Source organism: Hyla sarda, chromosome 6 (assembly GCF_029499605.1).
Source record: "Hyla sarda isolate aHylSar1 chromosome 6, aHylSar1.hap1, whole genome shotgun sequence".
NCBI lineage: Eukaryota > Metazoa > Chordata > Amphibia > Anura > Hylidae > Hyla > Hyla sarda.
Window position 1 is genome coordinate 285536580 of NC_079194.1, and position 15644 is coordinate 285552223.

The 15644-nt window shown below is 45.6% G+C and overlaps 1 protein-coding gene across 2 annotated transcripts in view; it reads left to right on the plus strand.

Moving 5' to 3' along the window:
- The window catches only part of TPCN2 (two pore segment channel 2), a 66739-nt gene extending 51694 nt beyond the window's left edge, over positions 1–15045 (plus strand). For both annotated transcript variants that reach the window (XM_056527571.1, XM_056527572.1), the window contains 7 exons: positions 2819–2890; positions 5938–6011; positions 7718–7808; positions 7889–7971; positions 11552–11633; positions 12677–12774; positions 14496–15045. In XM_056527571.1, the coding sequence (XP_056383546.1) occupies positions 2819–2890; positions 5938–6011; positions 7718–7808; positions 7889–7971; positions 11552–11633; positions 12677–12774; positions 14496–14574 (579 nt within the window). In that variant the 3' untranslated portion in view covers positions 14575–15045. The remainder of the gene's footprint in view (positions 1–2818; positions 2891–5937; positions 6012–7717; positions 7809–7888; positions 7972–11551; positions 11634–12676; positions 12775–14495) is intronic.
- The last annotated feature ends 599 nt before the right edge of the window (positions 15046–15644 follow it).

Genomic DNA, 15644 nt, shown 5'->3' on the forward strand with positions numbered 1-15644 from the left:
GTTCTAAGGACCCGCCGCTTCTCTTCCCAGGTAATTCGCACCAAGCTCAGGGCTCGCAAGCCCTCCTCTGTGAAGATTTATCACCGTACCTGGCGGGCTTACTTTCGTTGGTGCAAAGCTCTGACCTTTTCTCCAGTTACCTTTTCCGTTCCCCGTCTCCTCTTCTTTTTGCAGTCGGGGTTGGAACAAGGGCTGGCTCTCGGCTCCCTTAAGGGTCAGGTTTCGGCCCTTTCCATTCTCTTTCAGCGTCCTCTGGCTTCCAATTCGCATGTCTGGACCTGCAGGAAGGCACACGCTGCCCCCCCCCCCTTACCGATCCCCTTCTCCCCCTTGGGACTTGAACTTAGTTCTAGGCGCCCTCCAGGACGCACCTTTTGAGGCTCTTAGGGAGGTTCCCCTTCGCCTCCTATCCTGGAAGGTGGCTTTTCTTATGGCTATTACTTCCATTAGGAGAGTATCTGAACTGGCAGCTCTCTCCTGCTGTTCTCCTTTCCTGATAGTTCATCAGGACAAGGTTGTTTTCCGGCCTGATCCATCCTTCTTACCTAAGGTAGTTTCGGCTTTTTATCTTAACGAGGACATCGTCCTCCCGTCATTTTGTCCCGCTCCTTCTCATCCCAGGGAGCGCTTACTCCACAAATTGGATGTGGTACGGGCTGTTCTGACTTATCTTTCTGTCACCTCTTCCTTTCGTCAGTGCGATTCTTTCTTTCGTCCTTACGGAAGGTCGTCGAAAGGGAAAGCCTGCTTCCAAGGCCACCATTTCTCAATTGATCCGCTGTGCTATTTCGGAAGCTTACTGCTGCAAGGGGAAGATCTCACCCTTCAGGGTTTTGGCTCATTCCACCCGTTCTGTGGGAGCATCCTGGGCTCTCCAAAACAAGGCCTCGGCCTTGCAGATCTGTAAAACGGCCACCTGGTCGTCTTTGCACACTTTTTTGAGATTCTACCAGGTTCATACTTTTGCATTGGCTGATGCTAGTCTGGGCCGTAAAGTGTTGCAGGCGGCGGTGGTACAGCCGACTGCCTGACCTTTTTTCTCTGCCCACGCAAGGGATGGCTTTGGTACGTCCCAGAGTCTGTGTCCCCCAATGGAGCCGATAGAGAAAAGGAGATTTTTTAGACTTACCGTAAAATCTGTTTCTCGAAGGATCCATTGGGGGACACAGCTCCCGCCCTTTTCTGGGGTTCCTTTTCTGTTATCTGTCCGAGGGAATGTTCAGTTGATTTTTCTTCTGTTTCTCGGACAGTTCATGTTTTTTTTTCCTTTGACCTGTCTGTCTCCTCCTATTGCTCTGGGACTAAAACTGAATTGCTCAGTGGCCTGGAGGTGGGTATATCCTGCTGGGAAGAGACGACTTTTTGGTTACCATAGTGTCAAGCCTCCTAGAGACAGCAGCATATACCCAAGGTTAGTAAAATGGAGCCTATTTCTTAAAAACCCTCTCCTTAGGTTGCCTTTGGTTAGTGCTGGGCGGTATACCAGTTCATATCGAATACCGAAATTTTTGTCCTGCACAATATAAGTTTTTCCCATACCGCAATACTGTTTGGGCCCCTCCCCCTCGGGAATGAATTATCAACCCAGCGCTGCGCTGTCCCCACATCGGGGAACTAATCATATGTGACCTGCAAGTGCTGTTCTGCTTAAAACACCCCCCCCCCCCCAATTATCAGCCCAGCGCTGCGCTGTCCCCATCGGGGAACTAATCACATGTCACCCTCAAGCCCTGTTCTCCTCGTCCCCCTGTTTGTTGCGGCCCGCCGGCGCTGGAACTCTGTACTGTACGCTGTATCCCTATGCCCGGGCTGCAAAAGCAACAAAATAAACTTTAACTCCCTTTCCCCCATTGGAGAGCCATCAGCCTGTCTGGCCGCAGCGATGTTCCGCCTCTGCCGGTGATAGGTTGAGCACACTGTCATGTAAGAAGCCGGCTTCTTACGCGACAGTGCGCTCAACCTATCACCGGCTGAGGCGGAACATCGCTGCAGTCGGTGATAGGCTGACGGCTGTCCGACGTTCCCTTCCCCAGGAAGCAGGTGAGGCCGGTACCGGACCAACGGTAGGTGAGTTAAAGTTAAGTTTATTTTGTTTCTTTTGCAGCCCGGGCATAGGGATACAGCGTACAGTACAGAGTTCCAGCGCCGGCGGCCTGCAACAAACAGGAGGACAAGGAAGGCAGCGCTTGCGGGTGACATGTGATTAGTTCCCTGATGTGGTCAGCGCTGGGCTGATAATTAATTGGGGAGGGGAGAAGCAGAACAGCGCTCGCAGGTCACATGATTTGGACTACGCCCCCCCTCAATGCAATTCTATGGGAGGAGCCTGATGACTGGCAATGCTGATGTCACAGCCACACCCCCTCAATGCAATTCTATGGGAGGGTCGCGTTCAGAGCCTCCGGCGCTGAACCCGACGCTCTAAATGATCTCAGCAGGGAGATTGCAGGGGTCCCCAGCGGAGGGACCCCTGTGCTCAGACATCTTATCCCCTATCCAAAGAGTACTGCTTTAATTTGTACCCTGATGTAATGTTTTGTCATGGTAACAAAGACAGCTTGATATGCGATTATGTCAAGATGATCCAGCAGACGCTGTCTGTGTGTCCACTTGATCCCTGACTGGCTGTAATACATAGCAACAATGTACAAAAGAGAGTGACCCCCTGTAGCTGTGGCACTATGTTTATTGACCATGCCTCATTTGGCTTTTTTTTCCAAATAAAATATGTTTTATATTAAACACATACGGGATAATTTAGAAAAACCTAGCAAACTCTGTATACAAGTGAAGTAATATTATACTCCCTCTCTTGTAGGTGATGGCCCTTGTGGCGAGCACTGTGCTGGACCTGGTGAAGAATTTACGGGCGTTCGGTGGCATCCTGGTGGTAAAGTTCATTTAATTTACTTGTACACTTCTTCCATCATCCAAAGGTACGGCTCTGGAGGCATAAATGGAGCCTGGTACCTTTTATACCTATATAGAGATCAGTGCACAGTTCTTCTAAGCACCAAGCACAGCACGTCATGTGTATAGAGTGTATATAATATAGTATAGCTGAAATTAATTTCATATATCCCAGTAAAATGCAGTGTACTAAGGGGCATTGGTGGCATCAGGATTTCTCGCCGGATTTGTTTGTACAGTGCCCTGGATCTCATGGTGACGGCTACCTTAACCCCTTAAGGACCAAGCGTTTTTCTGTTTTGCACTTTTGTTTTTTCCTCCTTACATTTTAAAAATCATAACCCTTTCAATTCTGCACCTAAAAATCCATATTTTGGCAAATTTTTTGCCCCACCAATTCTCCTTTGTAATGACATCAGTCATTTTGCCCAAAAATCTACTGCGAAACCCAAAAAAATCATTGTGTGACAAAATTGAAGAAAAAATTCCATTTTGTAAATTTTGGGGGCTTCCGTTTCTACGCAGTGCGTTTTTCAGTAAAAATGACACCTTATCTTTATTCTGTAGGTCCATACGATTAAAATGATACCCTACTTATATAGGTTTGCTTTTGTCGTACTTCTGGAAAAAATCATATACCACATTTATCGGCGTATAACACGCACTTTTTAGGCAAAAATTTTAGCCTAAAGTCTATGTGCGTGTTATACGCCGATACACCCCCAGGAAAGGCAGGGGGAGAGAGGCCGTCGCTGCCCGCTTCTCTCCCCCTGCCTTTCCTGGGGTCTAGAGCCCGGCTGCCGGCCCTTCTCTCCCCCTGGCTATCGGCGCCGCTGCCCGTTCCGTCCCCCTGACTATCGGTACCGGCGTCCCATTGCCGGCGCCGATAGCCAGGGGGAGAGAAGCGGCGCCGACAGACAGGGGGAGAGAAGGGGCAGCGGCACCCATTGCCGGCGCCGCTGCCCCGTCGCCTCCCCCATCCCCGGTGGCATAATTGCCTGGGTCGGGTCCGCGCTGCTGCAGGCCTCCGGCGTGCATCCCCTTCATCGTTGCTATGCGCTGCACAGCGCATGACGTCAGTGCGCCGCGCCGTGCATAGCAACGACACAGGGGACGCACGCCGGAGGCCTGCAGCAGCGCGGACCCGACCCAGGTAATTATGCCACCGGGGATGGGGGAGGCGACGGGGCAGCGGCGCCGGCAATGGGTGCCGCTGCCCCTTCTCTCCCCCTGGCTGTCGGCGCCGCTTCTCTCCCCCTGGCTATCGGCGCCGGCAATGGGACGCCGGTACCGATAGTCAGGGGGACGGAACGGGCAGCGGCGCCGATAGCCAGGGGGAGAGAAGGGCCGGCAGCAGGGCTCTAGACCCCAGGAAAGGCAGGGGGAGAGAAGCGGGCAACGCACACACGCACCCTCATTTTACCATGGATATTTGGGTAAAAAACTTTTTTTACCCAAATATCCTTGGTAAAATGAGGGTGCGTGTTATAGGCCGGTGCGTGGTATACCCCGATAAATACGGTAACTACATGCATGAAAATTTATATGTTTAACTTATAACTTTTTTTTTTTCCCGCATACAGGGAGGTGTGAGGGCTCATTTTTTGCACTGTGATCTGAAGTTTTATCAGTATCCTTTTTGTTTTGATTGGACTTTTTTTATCGCTTTTTATAAATTTTTTTTTTTTTTTTTAATGGTATGAAAAGTGACCCAAAATACGCTATTTTGGACTTTGGAATTTTTTTTGTGCATACGTCATTGACCGTGCAGTTTAAATAATGATATATTTTTAAAGATTGGACATTTACGCATGCAGCGATACCACATATGTATCTTATTTACACTTTTTTTTTAATGGGAAAAGGGGGGTGATTCAGACTTTTATTAGGGAAGGGCTTAAATCACCTTTAACTTTTTTTTCACCCTTTTTTTTTCGTAGGAGACTATAACATGCAGTACATTGATTCAATACACTGATCAATGCCATTGCATTGCATTGATCAGTGTGATCAGCGGTCGATTGCTCAAGCCTGGATTTCAGGCTTGGAGCAATCAATCGCCGATCGAACATGCAGGAGGTAGGTAAGGCACCCTCCTGATGCGTCCTAGCGTCCCGATCAGCCCGACTAAGCTGCCAGGAAGCTTTCACTTTCACTTTAGACGCGGTGATCAACTTCTAAACGTCTAAAGAGTTAATGCCGGACATCTGCCTGAACGGCGATATCCGGCATTAGCCACGGGTCCTGGCTGCTGATAGCAGCCGAGACAATGTGGGTATGATGCGAGCTCAGCTCCTGAGCTCGCTTCATAACCGTGCCGCAGTGCCATTTATAAACTGCTGTTATGTCTTCCAGACACAGATGCAGTTGAATGCAAGGGTGAAGCTGTGGGCTCACTGCTCTGCTGTGCACATCTGTAGGCTGTGAGCACTATAAATCTGCAGCCTATTGGATACATTGACAGGGCTTTTATTTTTAAATTTAAAGGGGTACTCTGCCCCTAGACATCTTATCCAAAAGATGTCAGATCGCCGGGGTCCCGCTGCTGGGGACCCCCGGGATCTCCGCTGCGGCACCCCTCTATCATTACTGCACAGAGCACGCTCGCTCTGTGCATAATGACGGGCGATACAGGGGCCGGATCATCGTGACGTCACAGCCACCCCCTTAATGCAAATCTATGGGAGGGGGCGTGATGGCCGCCACACCCCCTACCATAGACTTGAATTGAGGGGCAGGCCATGATGTCACAAGGGGACGGCCCCTGTATTGCCCGTCATTACGCACAGAGAGAGCTTGCTCTGTGCAGTAATGATAGCGGGGTGCTGCAGCGGAGATCCCGGGGGTCCCCAGCAGCGGGACCGCTGCAATCTGACATCTTATCCCCTATCCTTTGGCTAGAGAATAAGATGTCTAGGGGCGGAGTACCCCTTTAATGTAAAGACTGCCTGTTTAGGTCATTTACAGATTTACCTATGTTGTCCATTATAATTTGTTACAAACTGATGTCTCGTGTCCTCCATTTAGGTGGTGTACTATGTATTTGCTATTATTGGTATCGACCTGTTTCAAGGTGTCATTCCTAATCCTAGAAATGCAAGGTGGGTGCTGTATATCAAATAATCATCGTTCTTACAGTTCGTTTGTCTATCCTAATATTCATCAATCAGTCATCATATCTATTCATCTATTCATAATCCTCATGTACATCAAACAGATTATCCATCAATAATCATCATCCTCATATCATCTATCCATTCATCAATCCCCATAATAGTAACAATCTATCACCATTAGAGTTGAGCGAACTTACAGTAAATTGGCTCGTAGCGAACCTCGCAGCTCGGCTGTTGATTACTTTTAGAGATGAGCGAACTTACAGTAAATTCGATTCGTCACGAACTTCTCGGCTCGGCAGTTGATGACTTTTCCTGCATAAATTAGTTCAGCTTTCCGGTGCTCCGGTGGGCTGGAAAAGGTGGATATAGTCCTAGGAGACTCTTTCCTAGGAATGTATCCACCTTTTCCAGCCCACCGGATCACCTGAAAGCTGAACTAATTTATGGATAAGTCATCAACTGCCGAGCCGAGAAGTTCGTGACAAATCGAATTTACTGTAAGTTCGCTCATCTCTAATTACTTTAGTCAGCGTGAATTAGTTCAGCTTTCCAAGGGCTCTGATTGCCTGGAAATGTCCGGGATGACAGTCTTAGGTCTCCTAGGTCAGTATCCACCTTTTCCAGGCAACTGGAGCCCTTGGAAAGCTGAACTAATTTATGTAGACTAAAATAATCAACAGCCGAGCTGCGAGGTTCGCTACGAGCCAATTTACTGTAAGTTCGTTCAACTCTATTTATCATCATCATAATCATAATATCCATCCATCAATCCACATTATTATCTTTTAAAGGGGTACTCCGGTGGAAACCTTTTTTTTTATCAACTGGTGCCAGAAAGTAAAACATAGATTTGTAAATTACTTCTGTTAAAAAATCTTAATCCTTCCAGTACTTATAAGCTGCTGAATACTACAGAGGAAATGGGTTTTCTTTTTGGAACACAGAGCTCTCTGCTGACATCACGAGCACAGTGCTCTCTGCTGACATCTCTGTCCATTTTAAGAACTGTCCAGACTAGGAGAAAATCCCCATAGCAAACATATGCTGTTCTGGACAGTTCCTAAAATGGACAGAGATGTCAGCAGAGAGCACTGTGGTCATGTTGTCAGCAGAGAGCTCTGTGTTCCAAAGAGAAAAGAATTTCCTCTGTAGTATTCAGAAGCTAATAAGTACTGGAAGGATTAAGATTTTTTAATAGAAATAATTAACAAATCTGTTTAACTTTCTGGCACCAGTTGATTTAACAAAAACACAAACAAAAAAAATTCCACCGGAGTACCCCTTTAATGTCCATAATTGAAAGAAGTATTAAAAGGGTACTCCAGCTTTCCGAACTTTTTGTTCAGAACGCTTGGAGCGGGAGGCAGTGGTCGTGACATCACAGCCACGTCCCCTTGTGACGTCACGTCACACCCTCTCCATTCATGTCTATGGGAGGGGGCGTGTCGGCCGACACGCCCCCTCCCATAGACATGAATGGAGGGGGTGTGGCGTGATGTCACGATCACTGCTGCAGGAGATGGCAGGGGGGCGGCGATCAGACATCTTATCCCCTATCCTTTTGGAAAGGGGATAAGATGACTAGCAGTAGAGTACCCCTTTAAAGGTGACTTGGTTTATTGCAGTATAGAGCTGCGTTACTGGTTCTGAATAATGACGAACTAGAGACGTTACGTTTGTTATTCCAGTTCATCCAATGACAGTTCCAGCAATAAAACGTCAGAATGTGGAACCTTCGAGCAGCTGGAATATTGGCCCAACAACTTTGATGACTTTGCGGTGAGTCCGTTGTCTCCTTGTGGCGGTGTAATCTCTGTAGGACATAGATGTAATCTGTGCGCCCTCTTTCTTTGTTGCAGGCCGCCCTGGTCACCCTATGGGACGTGATGGTGGTGAATAACTGGCAGGTGTTCCTGGATGCATACTCTAGATACTCCAGTCCGTAAGTGACCGTGTAATACCGTACTAGTTGTGTGTTAGAAGGGTTTGTCTTTTTAGGCCAAGAACTTAGCTGCTATGTCCTCACTTTTCAATCTAGGAAAACTATCTGGCTATGGTATTTCAGCTCATCCCAAGTGAATATGGCTAAGACCCCTTTCACACTACAGTGATGCCTCAACATACAATAGTTTCAACATACAATGGTCTTTTCTGGACCATTGTAACTTGAAACCAGACTCAACATACAATGCTACAGACAGTCCAGATCTGTGAAACGTGTCAATCGCTGGAAGAAATGACCAATCAGAATGGACATTTTTACTGGTAAAACACCTGTACTACTGAAGTGTATGCACTGACTGGCTGTCTGATAGCGCCCCCTTCATTACAGGGAGGTATTACATGTTCTGTACTCTTTACCTGTGCCAGAGTTAGCCGCTCCTTTGTACACCAGATGGGGGGGCTCCATTACTTTTTTAGGACACTGTGTTCTATACAGGACCCTGAAGAAGCTCCTGTCCTCTATATATAGACAGTGATTACAGCTCCCAGCAGATCTTTCTTACTTTTATATGGAAGGATTTTCTTTATCTATATTAGTTATCTACTTATTTTTCTTTAATCCTCACTTTTTCCTATTTTTGGATGACATTTTGGTGGCTCCAGAACCAATTACCAGGTTTCCATAGAGTTATGGTCTCAACATACAATGGTTTCAACATACAATGGTCGTCCTGGAACCAATTAATATTGTAACTTGGGGGACCACTGTACAGGTATCATCCTGCTGTTTTACTGCCGTTATTTTACAATAACAGATGAAAAAAAAATAACTGATACAATAACTGATGACAATCATCCGTTATTTTTAATGGGCTTTTTCTTAAAAAACCTGATGTTGTTCATCCGTTATTACCAGTTACATCTTTATTTTTTTTTTTTTTTTTTGTAAATCTGTACTGAGCATGCTCAGTACCAAAAAATGGATATAAAAAAAAAAAAGAAAAACTGACAATAATGGATGATAACGGATGTTTTTTTTGAACATCCGCTTCCCATAGACTTCAATGTTAAATTTTAACATCCGGTTTTTCACCATTTTATTTTTTATTTTTTGCCGGACCAAAAATCCGTGCATGCACCGTCTTTTGTGCCGGCTAAAGGATGTTCAAAAAATTCCATTGACATCAGTTGGATTTTTTGACAGCTGTTTTCAGGACCTTTTGCCGGCAGTAATAACAGAGGTTTTTTTTACAGGATGATACCTGTAGTGGGAAAGGGGCCTAAGCTGTAATACCAGACACAGCCCATAGATTAGGGGGGCACTGTTTCTGGAGAGAATAAAAAAAAATATTTTTTGTGCCCCTAAACAACCGTTTAAACTACTGCTTAGTGGGAACTGCACTGAGGGCTTGAAGTTCTTCTGCCTTAGGGTCCGTTAACTGTTTGGAGAACAGTGCCGCCATGTTATTTGGGTTCTATCAGTCTGCTCAGCTCCTTCATTCTGCTTGTAGTAAGGGCTATATTTTCAATGTAACAGGTTCCCTTTAAAGCAGTACTCCGACGTTAGGTTAAAAAATTTTTAAATGCTGCAACAGCATATAGCATTGCTTACCGATCTGCCTGCCTGACCTAGTTCTGGAACCACCGAAATCTTTGTTTTGGGTGTCTGTGGGTCTCTTGCTATGTCAGAAAATCACTCTGCTCCCTGGTTGAGTAGTTGCTCTCTATCACTCCCCTCCCACCCTAGTCACTCCCCTCCCACCCGAGTCACTCCCCTCCCACCCTAGTCACTCCCCTCCCACCCTAGTCACTCCCCTCCCACCCTAGTCACTCCCCTCCCACCCTAGTCACTCCCCTCCCACCCTAGTCACTCCGCTCCCACCCTAGTCACTCCGCTCCCACCCTAGTCACTCCGCTCCCACCCTAGTCACTCCGCTCCCACCCTAGTCACTCCGCTCCCACCCTAGTCACTCCGCTCCCACCCTAGTCACTCCGCTCCCACCCTAGTCACTCCCCTCCCACCCTAGTCACTCCCTTCCCACATTACTCCTGCCAGTTTCTCATCCAGAGCTGCTTCAGAATATTGCTTTACACAGCAGATTCTCTCCACACAGCAGGTCTGCAAAAGCTGTATCCATTACCGTCTGCTCCTCTACCTGTATTATTGTTCAGCACAAGGCAGCAAGATGTAACCACACCTCATTCTTCCCTAAATGTTCCCTATATGTGTATATGACTGGGGGATGGTAATGAAGGGGCTGGTCAGAGGTGATGACATCACTCGGGCTGTTTAGAGTTTAGAGATAAGAACCAGCCATGCCTCCTGAGACAGCAGAGGATGATGCGTTGTCTCAGGAGAGAGGGAGGAGCCGGGGAGCTGCTGAGACAACACCACAATGACAATCAGTGGACTACACAACTTCCTGTTAGTGGTGAATGATGCAAAAGCATGCTGAAGCTAGTACAGTTTGTGAGAACACTATTAATAAGATGTCTTTTTATTTTATTGAAAAACATTTTTCTAATATCCGAATATCCCTTTTAAAGTCTGTACAAAGGAATATAGAATTGGTGATGATTCTAGTGGGTGAACAACTAGGCATTTTACACTAATCACGATTAAAGGGGTACTCCGGTGGAATGATTTTTTTTTTTTTTTCTTCAAATCATTTGGTTCCAGAAAGTTAAACAGATTTGTAAATTACTTCTATTAAAAAAATCATAACCCTTCCAGTACTTTATCAGCTGCTGTATGCTATAGAGGAAGTTGAGTTATTCTTTTCAGTCTTACCACAGTGCTCTCTGCTGACACATCTGTCCATGTTAGGAACTGTCCAGAGTAGGAGCAAATCCCCATAGAAAACCTCTCTTGCCCTCTGGACAGTTCCTGACATGCACAGAGGTGGCAGCAGAGAGCACTGTGGTCAGTGGAAGGGTTGTTTTTTTTTTTTTTTTTTCATAGAAGGAATTTACAAATCTGTTTTAAAGGGGTATTCCAGGCAAAACCTTTTATATATATATATATATATATATATATATATATATATATATATATATATATATATATATATATATAAATATAATATATCAACTGGCTCTGGAAAGTTAAACAGATTTGTAAATTACTTCTATTAAAAAATCTTAATCCTTCCAATAGTTATTAGCTTCTGAGGTTTTCTGTCTAACTGCTCAATGATGATGTCACGTCCCGGGAGCTGTGCATGATGGGAGAATATCCCCATAGGAACTGCACAGCTCCCAGGATGTGACATCATCATTGACCAGTTAGACAGAAAGCTTCAGAAGCTAATAACTATTGGAAGGATTAAGATTTTTTAATAGAAGTAATTTACAAATCTGTTTAACTTTCCGGAGCCAGTTGATATATAAAAAAAAGTTTTGGCCTGAAATACCCCTTTAACTTTCTGGCTCCAGTTCATCCGAAAACATTTTTTCCACTGGAGTACCCCTTTAAGCAGAGTATCTGACAATATTTTTTCAAGATACTATGGCCCTTCCCTATCTGTCCATACAGAATATACTGTGCTGCATTTTATCCATCTCTTCTTTACTTCTAGGTGGTCAAAGTTGTACTTTGTGGCCTGGTGGCTTGTCTCGTCTGTTATTTGGGTGAACCTGTTTGTAGCCCTAATTTTAGAGGTAAGACAATAGGGTGGGTGGGGGGGGGGTAACATGGCTAGATTTACTAAACCAACGAGTAATCCAAGATCTAGGAAGGAGTGGACAGGCCACGTGTGGAAGGCAGTGTGCCACATAACATCTCCATGATACCCTTAGTTGTGATACAAGTGCTCTATGCCAGCCACGGTGAGCATTATTGCCAGCCATGAGGACCCATCCCACTTTGAGGAATGGAAGATTTTGGGGAGGGAAGAAATATTTTAAAGGGGTATTCCAGCTTTATACATCTTATCCCCTATCCAAAGGAATGGGGATAAGATGTATGATCGCCGGGACCCCAGCCATCTCGGTCCAGCCCGGGCATTCTGTGCTGGGTGCTGCCTCCGAGACGGGGATGTGGCGTCACGATCACGCCCCCTGGTGATGTCACGCCACGCCCCCTCCAATAATGTCTTTGGGACACGCCCCTCCCATAGACATTAATGTAGGGGGCGTGGTGTCACATCCCCGACTCGGAGGTAGCACCCTGCACAGAATTCCCGGGGCTGCACCGAGATCGCGGGGGTCCCGGCGATCATACATTTTATCCTCTATCCTTTGGATAGCGGATAAGATGTATAAAGCCAAAATGCCCCTTTAAGGCTCATCAGACCATACAGACACTAAAGGGCACCAGGAGAGTTTAGGAGATGAAACTACTTTGTGCATCCACATGTTTGGGACGCTGGGGGGGGCAATATCATTGGGTTGCTGCAGTATTGGGGTAAATGCACACACAGCAGATTGTTTTTGCAGCATGTGGATGAGATTTGTACTGTAATCTGCCATGTGTAAATTCAACCTTATACAGCCTCCTGCCCTGATATAAATCATTCTAGGGCCCTAAATGACCAACTGTATGGCCAAAAGCCTCATTGCCCATTATGTTCCAATATATAGGGACAGCGGTAATATTCAGAAGCTCACGTGCATTAATAAAGCCATTTACTCATACAGTATTTTTTTTTTTCTACAGATACCTAATTTTATATTTATATATATATATTTTTTTTTTTCTTTAGAACTTTATTCACAAATGGGATCGCAGTTATCGACACTCGGCAGCGCTGACTTCTTCTCAGCAAGTAGAATATCACATGACGGTTCAGCTCATGTTCAGGTATGTTACAACAGTAAGCTGATCCTGGGCTTGGGACCCTTTAGCAATCGGTTATAATCTGTGGGGAAGCATTCGATTTCCCTGCAGCACCTCCGGTGGAGAAATTAAGTATTACACTATCTAGATGAATGAGCTGATCTAATGCATGGACATGCCACGTCCTCCAGAGCAATAGATTTTATTTTTTTTGGTAGCCTCTGTGGCTGAGCAAAGACAAGCCTAAACGGCAGACTTCCCCTTTCCATTATGGATTTCCCACTTTAGGGTCAGTTCACACGTCCTTATTATCTGCTAAAGATTTGCTTTAGCAGATTTTGCTACCTATTGAAGTCAATGGGCAGCAAAATCTGCTGCCGCAAATCTGCAGCAAAAAGAAGGATGTGTGAACTGACCCTAAGGGTGTATTCACATGTAAACTATCTTGGGCATATTTAAAGGACAAGTATCATGTAAGAAAACGTATCCCCCTATCCGAAGAGTAGGAGATAAGTTTGAGATTGGGGGTGGTCCGAGCCCCGGCTCTCCTATACAGTGGCACGTCACGACCTCCGCCCGAAGCAGGGGCCACCACGCCCCCTCCATATAGCTCTATGGGAGAGCTGTTCGGCCATCTTCGCCTCTCCCATAGAACTATATGGGGGGGGTCTGTGCGCACCTCCTCTAATCAAAAACGTATCTCCTATCCTTTGGATAGGGGATACGTTTTATTACAGGATACTTGTCCTTTACTTGTGCAGGATTTAAAGCTGCAGATTTGATGTGGTGTTCAGTCAATTAATTTACATTGAAATCTGCAGCTTCAAATCCTGTGAATGTGATAGACCCTTAATGTTTTTTATTTTTTTTTCAAAAATAGGTTTTGTAAACCAGATGAAAATTAAAACACTAAATAGAAGCCTATGAGTTGTCCTTTTCAGTCCAGTTTTGGAAATGTACCCACATTACCCCAACCCGCCCAGCTTTTCTGGACTCCTGAATGGCAGATCCTCCCATTTATTCAGTAAACCATGCAGTGTTTAGATGAGATTTATAATATGGCAAATGTGCTTTAAGGGTGCGTTCCCACTTGGCGTATACGCAGCGTATTTCACGCTGCGCAAAATTTATGGCAGCAGCGGGAAATTCGCTGCATATTCCTTGCTCACTATACACACAGGGCTTTCCGGCGGCAGCTCTATGTGTGTAGTGACTCACTGCACACACAGGGCTGCCGCCGGAAAGCCCTGTGTGTATAGTGAGCAAGGAATACGCAGCGTATTTCCCCCTGCTGCCGTAAATTTTGCGCAGCGTGAAATACGCTGCGTATACGCCAGGTGGGAACGCACCCCAAGACTCTAGGAAAGCTGGGTGACTTGCCTTTAGGGCACTAGTTGTATTTATTTCTAATGAGCTATCCCTGTAACAGATAGGACTGGGACAATTCTGCATAGCATATTGTAAAATGACAACCTAGGAATTGTGTAAGGCAGTGCTTTCCAACCAATCTGCCTCCAGCTGTTGCAAAACTACAATTCCCAGCATGCCCGGACAGACTTTGGCTGTCCGGGCTTGCTGGGGGTTGTAGTTTTGCAACAGCTGGAGGCACATTGGTTCGGAAACACTGATGTAAGATGTGATTAAAGTGCTTCAAAACATGTCCCACGTCCTCGGCAAGAAATTTGGGCGCCCCCGACAGCCCAGATGTGTCATTACTGATTTTTGATTTTTATACCTCTTAACAGAGAAGACTTGGAGGAACCGACAGATGAGGAACTACTCGACCGCTTACACCATCACCCTCATCTCCATCTCTCCAGATGACCCGCACTTTGGTCACGGATCTGGACAGTCAGGAATAAATCGTTCTAAGCTGCCATACCAAACCTGCTGCTTGTTATATAGGACGACTGCAGTACACAGACTCCCCCCTCCCTTTATCATTACGTTATATACAGGCCAACCTGAGATGCCATCTACTGTTACCTGCCCGATCTGATGATTCTGAAGGGGAATTGTTATTGGCTTGCGGTATTTGTGGATAAGGCCGTGATTTTACATTATGTTATTATGAGTTTTCCTGATTTTAGATTACATGTGTATTGGGGATTCTTAAAGGGAACTAGTCAGCTATATAAACACGGCCAGTACCTTTATAGCTGTGGAGCACAGCGTTCAGGTGCTGTGCCCGTCGGTCTCCTGCGACGCTGCGTTTTAAAATGTTACACTTAAAGAGGTAAACAATTTTTTTTAAATCAACTGGTGCCAGAAAGTTAAACAGATTTGTAAATTACTTCTATTAAAAAATCTTAATCCTTCCAGTACTTATTAGCTGCTGAATACTACAGAGGAAATTATTTTCTTTTTGGAACACAGTGCTCTCTGCTGACATCATGAGCACAGTGCTCTCTGCTGACATCTCTGTCCATTTTAGGAACTGTCCAGAGTAGGAGAAAATCCCCATAGCAATCATATGCTGCTCTGGACAGTTCCTAAAATGGACAGAGATGTCAGCAGAGAGCACTGTGTTCCAAAACGAATAGAATTTCCTCTGTAGTATTCAGCAGCTAATAAGTACTGGAAGGATTAAGATTTTTTAATAGAAGTAATTTACAAATCTGTGTTTTACTTTCTGGCACCGGTTGATTTAAAAAAAATAAAAAAATAAAATAACGTTTTCCACCGGAGTACCCCTTTAACAGTTTGAACTGTGCCTCCCTCTCTCCTTCTTTAGCATTCCTAGGAGAGAGTCTCCAGCCCACCGGAGCACCTGAAAGCTGAACTAATTTATGCAGGATAAAGTCAGCAACCGCTGAGCCGAGAAGTTCATGCAGAATCGAAATACTGAAACTTCACTCGTCTCTAAGCACCACACACAGGACGTGTGTGGTATT